Consider the following 18330-nt stretch of genomic DNA (forward strand, 5'->3'; position numbering starts at 1 on the left):
AATCCCATTGATTTCAATGGGCCTTACTCCCAGATAAGTTTTTTTTGTATTGCAGCCTGACAGCCCAATCCTATGCAAGTGGTAGTTGCCTCAAAGTCATCATGCCTATCTCTGGAGAGGGTTCAATTGCAAGTTGCAGTCATTTTCCGTCTCTGATTCTTTTCCTTATTGCTTCTATAGATGCACTATGAAATGAGTCTTCCAAGAAAAGATCAGAAAACTGCAGAATACATTGAAAAACATAGCATGCTGAAGAATGTGCCTCACAGTTATAGAAATCATTTGCATCATTTACCAAGCAGGCTGCTACATTGTTCAGCACTGCCTGAGCTGGCAACAGAGACCGCTGGCTTTTGTGCAAACCAAGTATTTTGCCTCCTCCTCCCATTCATCTACATCTTTTGTTTTTCACCCGCACATACAATTTATTATCGTTCTGACCCAGTAAAAGAGCAGAGGAGATTTTCAGATGCTGTCTCTTTTATTGCCATTTTGAAATTTGTTTATTTTGCATTAGCAAATATAGATAGATTTAGAAAACTAATTTCAGAAGAAATAAAGCTGGATAGATATGGAGCAGGTGCTTCTGGAATGTAGACAGGAGGGCGGTGGAAAGATGTACATTGATTTCATTCCGTTCTTCCCAATAGGATGCTCTTCTTCCTCCTCCTCCAGGCATTCTCATAGCATTGCAAGCCTTTAGAAGAGACCCTATTACTGCCATCTGCTGGCTATAATGCAGGTATGTCTCCATTACGTTGTGGTTCTACCTGGCCTGAAGAAACCGCACCCCTTCCTTTCTTCTGTCCAATCACAGTTTAGTTAAGCCTATATATGAAGACTTTTGGGAGGTGTGGTCACTGTTGTTAAGACAAGATGACAGTAGTAAAATGGCTTTGGGCTCCTTCGGGCACAATGCTTTTCTGGATTATTTGTTTGTTCGTGTCTCTTGTTCTGGGTGCTCCTAGTAGCTTTAAAGATTTGCCAAGATTGTGGAGCAGTAGAACACTGTATTGTGGAAGGGACAGCTTGCACTTCACCTTACCTGCAAACCATTCTGAGATAATTCACTTTCTTACTGTTCGAGGTAAGCAGATTCTTATCGATGGTGCTTTTTAAAGGAGACTTTTGGGGGATTTGGCCCTAGCGTTTCAGACAGAAGCTTTATATTTTCTGGTGTATTGTGAAATATATCCTTTCCCTCTGCAATTCCCTCTGACTAGACTGAGTGTGTCTAGTAGACTGATGTGGGATTGGGAAGATTGGCTGTAGGCCTCTGTTCTCCAGTTTCCTCTTTAAACCATACTTCTTTTGGACAACCAAGCAGAGGACACCCAGCTGGCTGCTACACCAATCAAGGCCTGTTTACAGGTGCAGCTCATACTGATCTGATATTAAAGCTGTTGGGTGCTGCTAGTGGTTCCTCAAATGGCTGCTGTCCTTGCATTAATTTGGGCTTTGCGTTGCAAGAGGAAATTCCAACTCCCAGTGGGGAAAAAACAGCTGCAGAGCGACTCTTTATACTGTATCTGCTTTTATGAATTTGTCCTTAGTTACAGGGTTGCTGTTCAAGCAGACCCTTTTCTTATGTGAAGAATAGGAACCTGCCTGCCTTTAGTACAATAATCAGAGCTTCGTTTTTAAACCATCGTGGTGATTCAGTGGGTCATAGGACTATGGAGGGGAAACTGTGCTTGTAAAAGCTAGAGTGTCTTTGCAGATGGTGTCAAAGAGCTGGGAGGCCTTGATACAAGTACAGTTACAAAGGCTTTAGAGAAATGCACTACCTGGTCAGTTTTCCTCCTGACTGAAGCTCTGAAGCGTTAACCCAGGCAGTGATTCAACATGAGAGAGGTTCCCTATCATCCCACTCCTACATTTTTTGGGGTGGGGGAAGGCAATGGTGGTAAATGATCCACTCAAGTTTCTGCATTTGGCTGTTAAAGAAGCAGAGAGCATCCTGGGTTTGTGAAGCAGCTGCCATTATATCTATAACACTGGAAGGGCAAGGAAATCATGAGCCTGTGAAGGAAAGCCATCATAATAAGAATTAGGAAGCTCTATAAATTTGAATGTGTATTCGGGTGGCGCTGTGGGTTAAACCACAGAGCCTAGGACTTGCCGATCAGAAAGACGGCAGTTCAAATCCCTGTGACGGGGTGAGCTCCCGTTGCTCCGGTCCCTGCTCCTGCCAATCTAGCAGTTCAAAAGCACATTAAAGTGCAAGTAGATAAATAGGTACCACTCTACCGGGAAGGTAAACAGCGTTTCCGTGCGCTGCTCTGGTTCGCCAGAAGCGGCTTAGTCATGCTGGCCACATGACCCGGAAGCTGTACGCCGGCTCCCTTGGCCAATAAAGCGAGATGAGCGCCGCAGCCCCAGAGTTGGCCACGACTGGACCTAATGGTCAGGGGTCCCTTTACCTTTACCTTACAAACTTGAATGTAGTGTGTACTTGATCCTTATATCTTGGAAATGAAGGACTGCTTGATGCCTACATTTTTGTTATCGGGAGCTGTTTTGGCTTTGCTAACAGGCATTTGATGGTGGTTGGTCTGTATCCTACAATCTGGGGACACCAGAGTTGGAATAATGGGGCGATAATCCTACCTTGGCTTCAGACCAGCCTTGCAATACTGTAAGGAATAGAGAAGTAGAATTAATCTGCAGTTTCACTGAAGAAGCTGGTTTTGACTGGGTTGAGATTCATATTTCAACAACAGATCAGTATGCTAGGTAATAAGGAAAAATATTTGTACACATCAGAGAAAGATTGAAGACTGTAGGGCATGACTGATTAAAAAGTATTGTACTGACTAGAGCCAAACCGTTTGAGAATAATCAATGTAAGGGTGAGAGCTTTGACCCCTGGCATGAAGACATTGCATGGATAGATCTCAAAGAGGGCACCAATTTCTTTCCTAGATTCAGAAGGCCAGTCCCATCCTCTTGACAGATCTGCTTGTGTCTCCATCTCTCAGAAACCAGAAGGCTCTACAGTGGTCATTGTTCCTTATACTGGATGTTTCTTTATCAAAAAGGTAGTAACTTGACCCTTTGCCGGGACATAGAGGGTTGCTATAAAGGACCATATAGACAAATATTTCCAGTCACACTAGGATCAGTTGTGAGTCACTGAAATAAGTTACATGAATTGGGTATGAAGGATCCTCATACCAGGTTACTCATGAATGAATTCCTCAACAGTCTCTTGCATCATGAATCGTGCGGAATGGGCTTTTATAATTGCATAGTAGAAAACTGTTGTCTTCTAATAAGCGTGCAAGTTATGGGAGTAATCTCTGTCTTAGTTCAATTAGTAGAAATCTCCAAACATGCCTTGCCTTGTCTGTTAATACAGAACAGCTACTTCTTAATGACTCTCAGGATTGAAGGACTGGAAGCGGTTAGCAAAGTGCTTCTTTATGAAGAGGACCTGAAATGCCCAACCCATTTGCCAGGTATAGCAATTGTGGAATCTAAACTTGTAGAATCTAAATGTCACCCCAAATTACTTGGCAGAAAGAAGCAAAGGTAAAGTCCATTATTGGTTGAGAATAGGACACCAGGTGGGAAAGGGGAAGAGGGCACCCTGTGTCAATACAGAATTGCAGGTTATGACAAATTCTGTTGTGTCTTGTAAATACGGCTTTTCATCCACCATAAATCCTTCCCATGATTGTTCTAAATGAGGATTTGGAGCATTCCAAAATGCTGACTACCATATTTGCAATGGTGTAGGATAGGCTAAAGGCAGTATTTCAACAATGGCAGAAATGTGTTCCTAGGATGAGTGGGATGATGTAACAACAAACCCTAACACTCTGGCCTTCAGCTTTAGATGTTCCAAGCAGCAGCGTATGCCAGGGAGTGCAGAGACAAGACCGCCTTCCCTGTGCCACTCAACCTGTGTCCCAGGGAGAATGTGAAGAGAGAGGCTGCTGTTATACCACTGAAGATCATCGTGTTCCTTGTTACTATGGCAATACAGGTAGGCTGGGCATTCTAAAAAAAAAGAAAAAAAAAAGACACCTGCACTAGAAGTGTACTTTAGGCATATTTTGAGGTTCTGATTTGAGAACAAAACACTTCGTTCCAGAGAAGTCAAGGGAAACTGAATTTCCAGTCTAAACAACTTTCATCCTAGCTGCACAAATCCATATTTTGCAAGGCAATGTCTAATTAAGCAACTCTTCTCCCTTGCTTATATGGAGAGAAGGGGAAGAATCATAGAAGTGAAGCAGGCTCAAGGAAATCTAGTTATGTGGTAAGCATTTTTTTTAAAAAAATCCACATTTTAAAAGGTGCACCTTGGAATTTGCTGGAATTGGATGTTTTCTTTACTGTGGCCGTGGTATCTCCTATGGCTGAAATGGTTGCCTTCCATATGGAGCAAGGTGGCAACAAAAGGAAGGATGGTTAATTCTAGAAACCATGAGAAGTCTGTGGTGGAATTCCATGCTAATGCTTTTGGCTTTCATTTTTCAGTGACTACACACTGCACTCCAGATGGCTACTTCTCAATTGCAGTGTCCAGGGATGTGACTCTGCCGTCATTAATTCTAGACTCTGTGCATCTTGTCAGTGGATATGGCAGTGGTTGTGTTCCTGTGACAAAGAACGGTGCCTTTGTCCTCTACAAATTCCCACTCTCTTCCTGCGGAACTACTTTTCTGGTAGGAATCCAATACAAAACCACCTGCCTTGAAAGCTCCTGATTTTAAGCAACCAGCTTGCAAACGTGCTTACACTGAGTCAGACCATTGGGCCATCCAGCTCAGCATAGGTGCCAACTAGCTTGGGCCCTGGGTGCCCGCACACCCAAAAAATTCCCCATGAAGGGGCTGGGCACCCACAAATTTTGGTGCATGCTGCATGGCACCCACAGCCCTGGGCACCCATAGTTACGGGGCTAAGTTGGCACTTTTGTAGCTCAGTATCATTTACATGGACAGGCAGCAACTCTCCAAGGTTTCAGGTTGGGGCCATTCCCAGCCCTGCCTGGAGATGCAGGGGATTGAACCTGGGACCTTCTGTGTGCAAAGTCACTACTTAGCTATAACCCTTCTCTTTGACTGCACCACACTATTATACCTGGGTGAACTAGTCTGGTTTTAGGTAAGTCTGGGGTCAACAAAAGGAGCCTCTTGCATGGACATTCCATAGCTGAAATCCCCAGGCATAATGGGAAGAGATGCACAGAAAAGCATAGGCTAGTAGGGGCTGTGTTAATAAAGCCCTTGTAAATCCATGCATACATCCTCTGATCTGAAAATATACAGGGGTGAGGGGAGGCAGGAATTGGGCAAGGTATTGAGGAAAGTTGGATGTTGGGGTTAAACCACAGAGCCTAGGACTTGTCGATCAGAAGGTCGGCGGTTCGAATTCTCGTGACGGGGTGAGCTCCCGTTGCTTGGTCCCTGCTCCTGCCAACCTAGCAATTCGAAAGCACGTCAAAGATAAATAGATAAATAGATAAATAGGTACTGCTCTGGCGGGAATGTAAACGGTGTTTCTGTGCGCTGCTCTGGTTTGCCATAAGTGGCTTAGTCATTCTGGGCACATGACCCGGAAGCTGTACGCTGGCTCCCTTGGCCAATAAAGCGAGATGAGTGCCGCAACCCCAGAGTCGGCCATGACTGGACCTAATGGTCAGGGGTCCCTTTACCTTTACCTTTTTGCTGAGGAAAGTAATCTGCTAGATGACCAAATTGGTTCATATGGGCAGAGGTGATCCTTGAGGTACCATGGTCCTGAACCATTTTAAAGCTTTCTAGGTCAAAATCAACACTTTGAATTGGGCCCATAAATGCATTGGCTGCCAGTACAATTGAGCCGGGATCAGTGCAATATGCTCAGACAGTCTTCTCTGGTGAGCAACCTGGCCACTGAATTCTGCACTACTAGCTGAAGTTTCCAAACCGTCTTGAGAGGCAGCCCTAGGTATAACACATCACGGTAATTTAACCAAAAGGTTACCAGGGCATAGACATCAGAAGTTAGACTATCCTTATCCAGATAGGGGCATAGCTGGGCCACCAGCCAAAGGTGATGGAGGCACTCTGTGCCACCAAGGCCACCTGAGCCCAATCTGTATAGGCTCCTTCAGAAGGAGTGTAACATCAAGAGCGGGCAATCTCCCATCCACAAGGAAGCTCTGAATTTCTTAAGGCCAGAGAAAGTGAGCAATTGATGCAACCCTCTAAATTTACAGGTATTATCAAGAGTGCACTTTATGGTTCAGAAATGTTTGACTCTTCTTAGGTTTCCTTCATTCTTCTCTGGGTGCAGGATTGCAGGGCAAATAAACTGGATTAATCCCAACTAATCTTTAATGTTTAAAAACAGGGAGCAGGCGATCAGGGCATATATGCAAATGAGCTGGTAGCACACCATGATGTCAAAAACTGGAACACTGGATCACTCATGCAAGATAGCACCTTCAGGTAATCGTAAATGGCACTCACACATAATGGCATCTGGGCACACAGGAAACTACAGTGTTAAGGCTATTGGTCTATCTAGCACATTATTGTCTGCATTGCCTGGTAGCAGCTCTCAAGTTTTGAGATAGGTCCTTCCCTGGATTGAATCAGGAGCCTTCTGATTGCAAAGCCAGAAGCCTCCACCACCAAGCTATGGCTCTTCCCCAATACCTAACTTCTTTATCTTTGCTCTTCACTAGACTGCATGTCAGCTGCAGGTATTCAACAGGGAGCTTCCTCCCACTTATGGTACAAGTCTTCACCCTGCCGCCTCCACCGTCAATCACTCAGTTTGGCCCACTCAGCCTCGAGCTTAGAATTGCTACTAGTAAGTGTCATCATGTCAATGAGAGGAAAATCTATGGCTGTCATAATTTCTGACACCTCTATTCTCCACTTCGTGTACTTCTCGCTTGCATGTATTGTAAAGAATCGGCTGTTTAGTAGCTGTCTGCATCCCTCTGCAGTAGTGTGAACAAAGCTTGGAAGCCTAAAACTCAATCTTCAAACTTTCCCCAAAGACTGAACTGGAACAAAGGGACTTATGGGGAAGTAACTTCATGAGAATAGCAAACTTCCTGATAAGAGTTGTGCATAGTGCAATGTGATTATTGTGTCTACTAACTGACTTTCCAAGGAAAAAGACAATAGAAGGCTGCACATGAGACGAACACATTTTGATTAGGAGGGATTAATTGGGCACGCTGCTAGATCTTTGTAAGACAGCCACAACAAGAGGCTACAAGCAGGAGTAGGGTGCCTTGGGCCCCCAAATGAACTACAGCAGGCTTCCTCAACTTTGGCCCTCCAGATGTTTTGAGACAACAATTCCCATCATCCTTGACCACTGGTCCTGCTAGCTAGGGATCATGGGAGTTGTAGGCCAAAAACATCTGGGGGGCTGAGGTTGAGGAAGCCTGAACTACAGCATCCACCAGCTCAGTAAACCATGGCCAATTCATTTCTTCATAAAAAATATTTATATTCTGCTGCATCATAAAGCTATATCATAGCTTTATAAAAACCTTTAAAGCGATGGTGTTGCGATCCTTCTCAGTCGGTGGTGTGTAACAATCTGCAATATTTGTATTCTGCAGACCAACAGTACAGCAAATACTATGCTAATGGGGACTATCCTGTAGTCAAGCTCCTGAAGGATTCTGTTTTCCTGGAAGTTCGGATCCTGCAGCGGACAGACCCAGACCTTGTCTTGGTTCTTCATGAGTGCTGGGCCACACCAAGTACTAACCCCCTGCAGAGGCCTCAGTGGCCCATCTTAATGAACAGGCAAGACCTCCAAGATAAGCTAGGAATTCGAGACTACTGAAGAGCATTTCGCATAATGCAGTGTCTTCCTCTCTTACAGGTGTCCATATGAAGGAGACAACTACCAGACTCGGTTCATCCTCGTGGGAGCAGTTTCAGGGCTACAATTTCCATCTCACTACCAACGCTTTGTCATCAGCACTTTCAGCACTGCTTCCCGGCAGGCACTTACTGGACCAGTAAGAGCTCCCCAGTTTCACCAGGGTCCTAGCTTGTGAAAGAGTGATGCATGAGAATAGATTACGGAATCAGATTACGGAATCATGAAATCATAGAATTGTAGAGTAGGAAGGGATCATGAGGGCAATCTAGTCCCTTTGGCCCAATGTGGTTCTAGAATCCATGACCTTGAGATACTCTACTGACTAAGCCATCTATCATGAATCATTGTTGAGAAAATTGGGTTTTTTAAAATGCTATTTTTCCATTTTTCCATTTTACAATATTTCAACAACAAGAATTAAATCTAAAGAAAGTCAGTTTACATTTTCTTTGACTCCCCTCCGTGTTTTGTTCTATTATATCATAATCTTACTGCATAACCAATTCAAACCTATTTACAAATTTAACCTTTTTACTCCCTTTAAGTTATTTCTTACTGCTCATGTTTGTCATTCTTGCTAATGTTTTAAATTACATACGATTGGTCTTCATATATTCAACAAATTTTCCCCAGTCTACTAAAAGAAAGTCTATCACCTTGATCTCTTATTCTTCCGGTCCTGCCATTTCCATATATTCCATCAGTTTTAATTGCCAATCATCTTTCATTGGAACTGTTTCTTTTTTCCATCTTTGGGCATATACCATTCGGGCAGCCAGAGAAAATTATTATGTATGCACTTGTTAAACAGCAGTGTGTTTTACAGACATTCATTGTGCAGGATTTCACAGATGCAGGCACAAGCTTGACCCAAGAAGCTGGGTCCAGAGACACAACCTTCCACAATGTGACTGTTTTTGCTTCTACTGTATGCAATAGAGGTAGAGAGTTGCATTTGGCCTAAGGGTGACATGCCTTCCTGGGCAACACTTGAGGGCTGCATGCCAGTGGGGACTAGAGCAACAAATGCGACTTTTATCTTTTCATACTATAGGCTGCTTTCCAGCCATGCAAAACCACAGCGTAATTCTCTATCCTCCATCTATGCAAAGAAGTAGCATTAACACAGTTGCAGGGCACATTTCAAGCCAAGCAAAAGCTTTCAGGTAGGGTGTGGAGTAGGGCTGGTGAAGGATGTGGCCTGAGAGGAAGGCCTGAGAGCCAGATGGAGGTTTGAGGGTCCCAGCCCAGATATATAACAAAAGAGGTGCCCACGTACAGAACCCTGCAGCTAGCTTCAGGACAAGTTGTTTTGTTTTCTTTTCCATCTACTTGTGTTTAAGCATAGCAAAGTCTGGTTAAATGCTGTTAACACCAGATTTGGGTGGGACAATTGACTTGGAATGCACAGTATGCCTGTTAAAGGATGCGTGAGTATAGGTGGGCAGTGTATAGAACAACCCTCTTAAATTTGTACTTTTAACAGGCGTGAATGAGTCTGACTGTCTTTTGCCAGGTTTACTTCCACTGCAGCGCTGCTGCTTGTGTCCCATCCACAGTGGAATCCTGCATGGCTCACTGTCCTAGGATCAGAGGTAATGGCTCCCCAGCTATTCAACTGCCATTTTGTTTTTCTCTTCCAAAACTGCTAAAAGGGGGGTATAGAAGAATTTCTTCATCTTGTAACAATGAGAGTTGACTTCCCTTGAGCAGTGGCAACCAGTTAGGAACTGTTGGTGCAGAAGAAAGGACCCAAACAGCAAGCAGGATCTGGTTCCGTATTCCAGCCAGGCGAAAACAGTGAGGCGCCGTGGTCTGTAGAGAGTTTAAAGGTCCGATGGCCGCATTTGGCCCTGGAGCCTGTGGTTCTCCACTCTGATGCAGAGAAGATGTTGTGATGAATAGACAGTTCTGTACAAATTTTCAAGGCGCTTTCTGCCAGATGCAAAACTAAACAAACTTGCAGTGTTGCCTCTGGAGGATTTATGCATCAGCCGTCCCTAGATTACTCTTCTGTGGGAGGCCAATTCAGATCTTTATGTGGAATTTTGTGCATGAGATCTGACAATATGTGGAAATGCATCTAGCGCAGTGTGCTGCCCTGCAGGAGTAACTAGCCGAATGAGGTGCTGAATGCTTATGGCTTCCCAGAAAGCCTAGCGACTGCCTCAAACGCAGCCTTTCAATGCAAAGCTCCCTTGAGTGCCTCAGTGGTAATCCTGAGGCTGAAAGGAAAGGGAGACATGATCAGCGCAAGAACTGGAACATCCGTATTAATCACTTGCCTGCTAACTTCTCTTGTCAAATAGCCAGGAGATCGCTTGAGAACCAAGCCCTACAGGACACTCCAAGGAGCCTAGTGATGGCAGAAGGACCTGTAGACTTCCAGATGGAGAAAGAACAGGGCAATGTTGAGCAGAAAGGTGAGAGGGAAGTAGATATTGAGATGGGAATACTGTCTGTCTGTGTGTGTGTGTGTGTGTGTGTGTGTAAGAGAGAGAGGGAGATAATGACTGATGCCATGAAATACCATGATGAATTGGGTCCTATTCTTTTCATGGGCATGACTTTGAAACTGTATTTGTATGTTGGAGACTTAATATTCCTAATATAGATATAATCTGCCAAATTCATAACTGGTTCGGATGCATGAATTTTAAGGGCTGTCTACACTGCTGCATTTTGGGTTGCTTTTAAAAAATTCCTATATTGGTCATAAAGAGCAAGAACAATTAGAGCTTGAAATGAGCAGAGCCCTCTAAGCCTTTCCTGAGCAGCAACCTTTCAGTTGCATGGATGTGCTTATGGTTCAAGCTTACACTATGTACTTAAAGAAATCTGCTCCATTGAATACATTTATATAGATGGGCCCAGAGGGCGTCCTGGTCCTCTGTGGCATATCCTTGGCATGTGTGAGCAAAAAGGCATCTCCATAGGTAGCCTTGTAAGAAGAATTTGAAGAAATATGGCAGTGGTGGGCAAATAGTATATGGCAAGGTGGAACGTGTGAAAATGCTGATGTACAAAAGTCTTGCATACACCTCTCTGTTGAGGGCTTCGCTGAATCACAAGAAAACTAGAGTTCTGTGGTTATTAATTAGCAGGTTAATTAATTAATTATCTCTTGCAGGTTCCCATTGGAGTAGTCCAGTCTTGTCAAAAGAATGGGAGAGAGCCCTTGTAGTTGCAGTAGGAGCTGTTTTTGTTGCTTTGTCTCTTGTAGGATTAAGAAAATACTCGAAAAGGACCAAAATGTGAATGGACAGATGTTTTTTGTTTGTTTGTTTTTTGGTTTTAAATAAAGAAGTGGTGAATGATGTCTTTTATTTGCCTTGTCCTGTATTGAAGCTCTACACCAGGGCTAGCCAACAAGGAACCTTCTTGATGATGTTGAGCTACAGCTCCCATCATCCCTGAACCTTGACCATGGGGGCAGCAATGTCTAGAAGGCACCTCATGGTTAAAGAGCAGGGGTGGACAATGTACTTGTCAAGTCTTGCCTTACCTCTCAATGATTGCTTGGTTCAAGTTGGAACTGCTAAAACAGTTACCAACATACACTGTCAAAATCAAATGAAGTACAGTGGTACCTTAGTTCTCAAACAACCTGGAACCCAAACACTGCAAACCCGGAAGGAAGTAACTTTTTTCGGAAGCCAAATGTGCTCTGTTTTCAGTGTTACACTTCTGTTTTGAGTGCCATGCTTCCATTTTGAATGTTACGTTGAGGTCTGTCTGTTTTTGCTATTTATTTTGCGTTTTTGTTTTTGCGGCTCTTTTTGTTTTGTTTTTGTGACTGTTTTGTGACTGTAAAAGTCTGGAATGGATTAATCCATTTTGCATTACTCTCCATGGGCAAGCATGCCTTGGTTTTTGAATGCTTTGGTTTTGGAACAGACTTCTGGAACAAATTAAATTTGAGAACCAAGGTACCACTATATGTGTTTCATTTCACTGTTTCTGGATCTAGCGCAGTGAAGTTGTACAAATAGTGGAATTAGACAAGGCACTCTTCTGGTATGTGTTAAATTGAAGGTAGGTGGATATACTGAACAAGTGTATTGGCAGCTAAAATTGTGTGTAAAAAAATATATCTTTTTTTTAAAAAAAAATATTCCGCAATTTATGAGAAAAGAAATTCTATTTAAAGAATGATCAAAGATAAAATTGTGAAATCCTCAAGTGCTGGGCTGCAGTTTTCTTTGAATTTCCTTACTTTCAAGGTGGCCCTATTCTTCTGGTCTGCTGTGAATGGGAACAGAAGAGAGATTTGATTCTGTTGAAGGCATCAAATGTCACTTTCCATAACAATATGAGAACTGAAACACAGCCGTCCTTCCAAATCCACACTATCAGATTTTTGTGATAAAATTCTCCAATGAAAAAATGTTCGCAAAAATTCGCGTATTACAGGAAATGGAAAGAATGTGGATATTAATCAAAGATGCCTACAAAAATGTATGCATTGGGAGAAATCCACACAAAATCCCACATTGCTGCAGAATGACCGTTCCCCGCTTAAAACGGGGGGCACCCTTTGGAATTTCCCTGCATTGGCAGGTTTGGCTTTCCTGTAGCAAAACGTCACAACTTTGGCAGTATCAGGCCTTAGGCGGAATCCTTTGTCCATCTTCCTCTGTGCAGCAGCGATACCAGGGTTCCCCGTTAAAGGGGTTTCTGATGGGAGGCTTTGGCCGTACGCCGAAAGGTCGTCATTGCTCTCCCCTGCGGTGGCGGCGTAACGGGGGCAGCTATCTCTGCTTGAACATATGTTCTCCAGAGCTGGCCCATCCCCCCCCCCACACACTGGATAACCCTGATGCTCCCTAGGTCCCTGGCTGGGGACTGGGGAGGGAGAACGCCCAATGCCTGAGCCAAGGTCTACCTACTTTTGAAATTTAATAAAGTTGTGGCCAATTTAATCCCATAGCACATTGTCTTGAGTCGTTATTCCACATGAATCGGGGGGAAATGGGAAGCTAGGAGAACCAAAATGGACAAATGCTTGCGTTCTTAGCTATAAATCATACAATCTCTGCTCTGCAGCTACTTTCAGTGCCCACATTTCCTTAAAACCCCATGGCAAGCCTCTGCTTGGCTGTCTTGTAATGGCAGGAAGGTAGGGAAGCTGCCTTCTGTGGACTCAGCAGCTCTTTGTCTTTTAGTTTTAAAGAAATCAAGGAGAAAGTTGTTTTTTGAGAGAGAGAGAGAGAGAGAGAGAGAGAGAGAGAGAGAGAGAACCAATTTTGGGTGCCCAGTAGCCAGCTTGCAATGCTTCAGCTGAAACTCAGAAGAAGGTATTATGCCGTAACTTCTCCCATAGGGCTGTTTAGGAGAAATACGTTTATCTTGTAATTATTGATTTTACTTTAGATGTGGAATAAAGGATATTGGCATGCTCGGTATTTGATTTTGGTATCATTTAAGTATGAATGTCATTTGAAAAGAGGCGCACAGAACTTATTCGGGTGGCGCTTGTAAAATTTCTTAGATACATTACTGGTCTATCCTAGTTCTATGGCTTCCCTGGCTCAAAATGGCAAGCCAGCCCAGCCTGAATATTAAATCCCAATGAGATACACAATGAGAATTAGAAAATATATTCATAATCTAAACTCATTTATGCATGGCACTGTGTTAAATGTTGCTTGCTCTTATTAATTATTGAATTTAGACACCGCCCTATACCCGCAGGTCTTTAACCTTCTACAAGCTGCCTTGAAGGTAAAAATCATTCAGGTGAAGCTAGGCCTGGTATGCAGACAGCCAGGAGATGCTCCCTTAGATGTTGCTGGACTACAACTCCCATCATCCATGCACATGAGGTAATGCCAATAGGCAGTGTTTTCCCCCCCCTAGAAAAAAGGCCAGATATAACTACCTCGGTCACCAACCTAGATGCCAATGCAGACAGCATCTTGAAACCAAAATCGCATGACAAGGTGCTAGGCTACACCATCTTATAAGGATATCCAGATGGTTTCCGCCACTCAGCGCCTTCGCTCATTAATGGGGAGAAAGGTGTGCATGTACTCTTCCAGACTGTGACTTGAACTCCTGCTGTTTTATACTCTTGTTTCTTTGTGGGTGATTCACCATGCAAAGCACCAATGCTTAGGCACTGCTACGCAGCACAAATCCTCCATATTGTGCACAACCATGGCAGCAGCCGGCCACACTGCCTTCATCTTCTGGCTTCTGAGCATCAGTCTGGTCTGTGCTGTGCAGATGCCCTCCAAGGGACAAGCCTCGACCGTTGCTTCTCTGTCTCATGAGGCAACTGGAGTGGCCCCCTGCCCCACTACTACTGCTGCTGTGCATGCCTCACTCCTTTGCTCTTGCCATCCACTTGGACGCTGTGGTTTTTGTAAACAAGCAGCGCTATCATCATGAGAAATTGCCCCCATCTGAGAGGTGTCGGAACTCTGTTCCAGCAGAAGAAAAGCCCTCCCTATAGGGAGAGCTTCACCTGTTAATTGACTTAGCCATTAGGCAGCTGTGCAGAATTGACTTGGTTCAGAGAACAGCTTGTTCACTCCTCTGCCCATTTGCAGTCTTTTAATGGCCAGCTGAAGCTTCACTTTGGTGAAATAAGGGGACACAACACTCCAAAGGAAACAGCAGCTGCAGTCAGAAAAATCTTCAGGCTGCTGCCAGAGAGGTTAAGAAACCTGTATTGAAGGCTCCATAATTTATAAGTTATAGAATTAGATGGTGTAATCCTACAATGTTTACGCGGAAGTAGAGCCCACTGACTGCCACAGGACTTAGTTTGAGGGAAAGACTAGTTGGTGCAGGAGCGTACTTAAGGGCTCCCTTAGTAAAATTCCTGGGTGGGAGGAGAACTGCAGCTTTGGCCGCCTCCTTTTGCCTCCCACTTCTCCCGGCGGCTTTCCTCTTTTGCCTTAATTCCCTTTTGAGGGATTGATATTTTATTCAGCAGCCCCTGCTGTGCCTGAGTCCGCGACAGAAGTTTCTCAAAAGCGCTCCGTCGACAAAATGATAACAGCTGGTCTTTGAAACTCTGGAAGCCATAGTCTGTGGGGTGGGGGAGGTTTGGCTGCGAAATGCACTATTTGTTGGGAATAATGAGGCGAAAAAGTGACAGAGGTTTTTATTACAAATAATAGACAGCGAACTTCAAACAACAGCAGCGAGTCATTAAAAAAAGCAACAAAGTTAAATAAATGTCTAATTAGCAGGCACCATAAAGGTGGAATTTACTGCTCCACAGCTTCTTAAGGGAGTGTCAATAAATTCACAGCTGAGTCCCCACCTCCTCTTTCCCAAGTATACAGGAAATAAATGAATTTGCCCAACATGATCTTCCCATTCTGCCCTGGCTTGCATGTGATTGGCAGCAAAGAAAAAGGCAACTGATTTCCCATCTTTATTAGAAAGTAGGATCATTGGCATAGACCCTTCACTGAGCCTTAGATTTGAAGTCCAGCCATGAGTTAAAGTTGCTCCTGGAATGTGTGGAGACGGTGCGCAGAGATGATCAGCAGAGAGGTGGTGTACTGAGGCATCACCCACAGAGATGCCATGCTGAGCAAGCTCAAAGCTGGGTTGTAAATAGGGATGGGATTCAAAAGTGTGGCTGGGCAAGCTGGTAGGAAGAGGTTGCAATGAGGGAATGAAAAGGGATTGGGTAGGTTCTTATAAGCAATTGATTTACCTCCTCACCCATGCTTTGAGAATTAAGCTTGGACATGCCAAAGTTTTTCCAGTGCTGAAGCTTCTCTCACGCATTCCATTTTGGAATTATATATGCACTTTGTTCTAATCAGGAATGAAATGACACCATGTCCTTCCCCGAGTGCATATAATGTGAGAACTAGAGAGAATGTTGGTGTAGTGAGAGTTGGCTATGATTAACGCTAAACAGAGCACACAGATAGTGGCGAAGGTGCTGTGGTTAAGAAAGGCTTTGCAGAACAAGTGATTCTGTATATGAGGAAAAATAAAAGGGGACTGGAAATGCAGTGAAGTGGGAGAAGTGAAGAGAAAAGGAGCTCATGGTGGGTCAGATTTTGGGGAAAGGGAATCATAGAATCATATAATTGTAGAGCTGTAGGGGACCCTAAGGGTCATCTAGACCAATTCCCTGCAATGCAGGAATCTCAACATGGGAAATGACTCTCCAACCTCTGCTTGAAAACCTCCAAGAGAGTCCTGTAACTTCACTTCTCACAGTGAGGGAACCACCAGAAGATCCTCAGAGGAGGACCTCAGTGTTCATGCTGAATGATGGGTGGAGACTCTCCTTCAGGTATACTGGGCCGAGACCATTTAGGGCTTTAAAGGTCAGCACCAACACTTTGAATTGTGTTTGGAAATGTACTGGGAGCCAATGAAGATCCTTTAGGACCGGTGTTATATGGTCCCGGCGGCCACTCCCAGTCACCAGTCTCGCTGCTGCATTCTGTATTAGTTGTAGTTTCCGAGTCACCTTCAAATGTAGCCCCATGTAGAGCGTATTGCAGTAGTCAAGGCAGAACATTCACCACTCTGGTGAGACAGTCTGCGGGCAGGTAGGGTCTCAGCTGATGTACCAGATGGAGACCTTCATGGACACCTTCATGGACAGCTGTGAGTACAAAATGACTCCCAGGCTGCACACCTGGTCCTTTGAAATGAACCTGGGACATTCTGCATGCAAAGCAGATGGTCTAGCATTGTGCTATAGGCCCTCCCTGCAGTGTCCTTGAATTGGAACACTAGCGCATACAGAGCTATAGCAATGGCTTGCAAATTAGCCCAATGAATCTTGTAGAAGATTCTTGTTTTAATGGAATTTCTGCCACATACATGCAGAAGCTTGGGTGATTACAATGGATGCATGTCTGTTTGTCATTGGCTGATGAATGGTAGAGCCCTTGCATTGGGCCCATGATCCTCAGATACATAGATAATGGTTGGTTCACATCTGCATTTATATCGCTTGATCTTTCATTACCCGTTACTCAACATTTGATGACACTCCATCAGATGCGACTCAGCCCCAAGCGTTGTGTTTGAGATGACACCTGCTGATCTGATGCATTATGTCTGCAGTGATTTAATCTGTGGTGGCTCGCTTCGCACATGAAAGTCCACCCTCAACGCTACTGTCAATGACTAAGGAATGTGTGTGCGTGAGCCGTATCTCTCGGTCTATACTGATGCAAAGGTAGATGTAACGATTTTTAGAAACCCAGCTTATGGTGAAAAGAAGCATGCTTAAAGCACAGGACTTGTTTATGTAATATGCTGTCATTGTCATTAATCCCATTCCCTGCCACCCTGTGTTGAAAAAGCTAGAATTGTGTTCATAAGGGGCTTATCTTAGACCATAGTGCAGTAATCTTCAAACTGATTCATGCAGAAATCAATTACTTTGAATTAACTGTTGTATATGCCAGTGCCGCAGAACAAACTCCTAAGTCAGCACTGTTTGCCTCTGTTCTCTCTGCTTAATCATGTTTTGAAACGTTGATGACCAGCGATAAGGAAATGCACTCACAGAACAACTTTGCTGAACAAAACATAAGAGGACGGCTGTAAATATCCATCAAGTTTGGAAGGAGAACGGAAGACATGGTGTGTGTGTGTGCGCGCGCGCGCATACACACATAGACACACATTTCTGAATGCAAGAGGAGTTAGAGAACAATGCACATGGCTGCATACATTTTGCACCTTTGCAGCAACCACATGGCAACTGTCTGTCATAGCTCCTTCCGTGAAAACTGTAAGGGATGAACAGAATAATTCAGAGGAAAGATGTGCTGCTGAACACTGCATTCAATGAACGTGCTGGTTGTACAAAGCACCTCTATCAGCAGAGCTCTGTATGTGTGTGTGTGTGTGTGTGTGTGTGTGTGTGTGTGATGGAAGAGATCAGGCCTACCTCATGTATTGGTGAGATGTTGCAGGGTATTATCTTCACCACAGAAGGTATTATTCCTGCAAGTGAAGCAACGAAGGGGAACAGGAATTGGATATTGAGGTCACGGAGGGGAACAGCATGAGGCACCACTTACATGCTGGGGACAAATATTGAGGATACCAGGGTTTGACTCTGAAGGCTCTAACGTACTGATCTGAAACCGCTGCACATCTCTGAAGCCTGGCAGGGGTGGCGAAAGAAAGTGTAGGGGAATTAGAAGAAAATAAAGGGACATGGAAACACGTGTTTGGGCCACAGACCATGATTCATTGTTTCTAGAAGAAATAGACCTCCACATGTTCCTTCGTGATTTATTTCTTTGCTTACTCATTTAAATGACTGGGACCCCAAAGTATGTGTTCAAGCCTGCTCAAAAACAGCATAGCAAATGATAGCATAAGGCATGTTGTTTGGAGGGGCTCACTTGCTGAGCATCACTCCACATGCTTTAGAATGGGATTGATGCTGCATGCATCTCTTCTCTCTTTGGTGATCACTCATAGCCAAATAAGATTGTCTTCCATATACACGGTTTTAACAATGAG

General features: G+C 44.1%; 1 protein-coding gene across 1 annotated transcript; it reads left to right on the top strand.

Moving 5' to 3' along the window:
• The first annotated feature begins 898 nt into the window (after positions 1 to 898).
• On the top strand, positions 899 to 11589 carry LOC307214561 (zona pellucida sperm-binding protein 4-like). Its single transcript, XM_079973186.1, has 12 exons — positions 899 to 1087; positions 2926 to 3041; positions 3362 to 3461; positions 3836 to 3991; positions 4489 to 4676; positions 6349 to 6446; positions 6686 to 6813; positions 7583 to 7772; positions 7852 to 7990; positions 9371 to 9449; positions 10164 to 10277; positions 10985 to 11589. The coding sequence occupies exons 1-12, from the start codon at positions 916 to 918 to the stop codon at positions 11110 to 11112; spliced, it is 1608 nt and encodes a 535-aa protein (XP_079829312.1). The 5' UTR covers positions 899 to 915; the 3' UTR covers positions 11113 to 11589.
• Positions 11590 to 18330: the final 6741 nt, after the last annotated feature.

Source organism: Podarcis cretensis (genome assembly GCF_951804945.1).
Source record: "Podarcis cretensis genome assembly, chromosome: 4".
Classification (NCBI taxonomy): domain Eukaryota; kingdom Metazoa; phylum Chordata; class Lepidosauria; order Squamata; family Lacertidae; genus Podarcis; species Podarcis cretensis.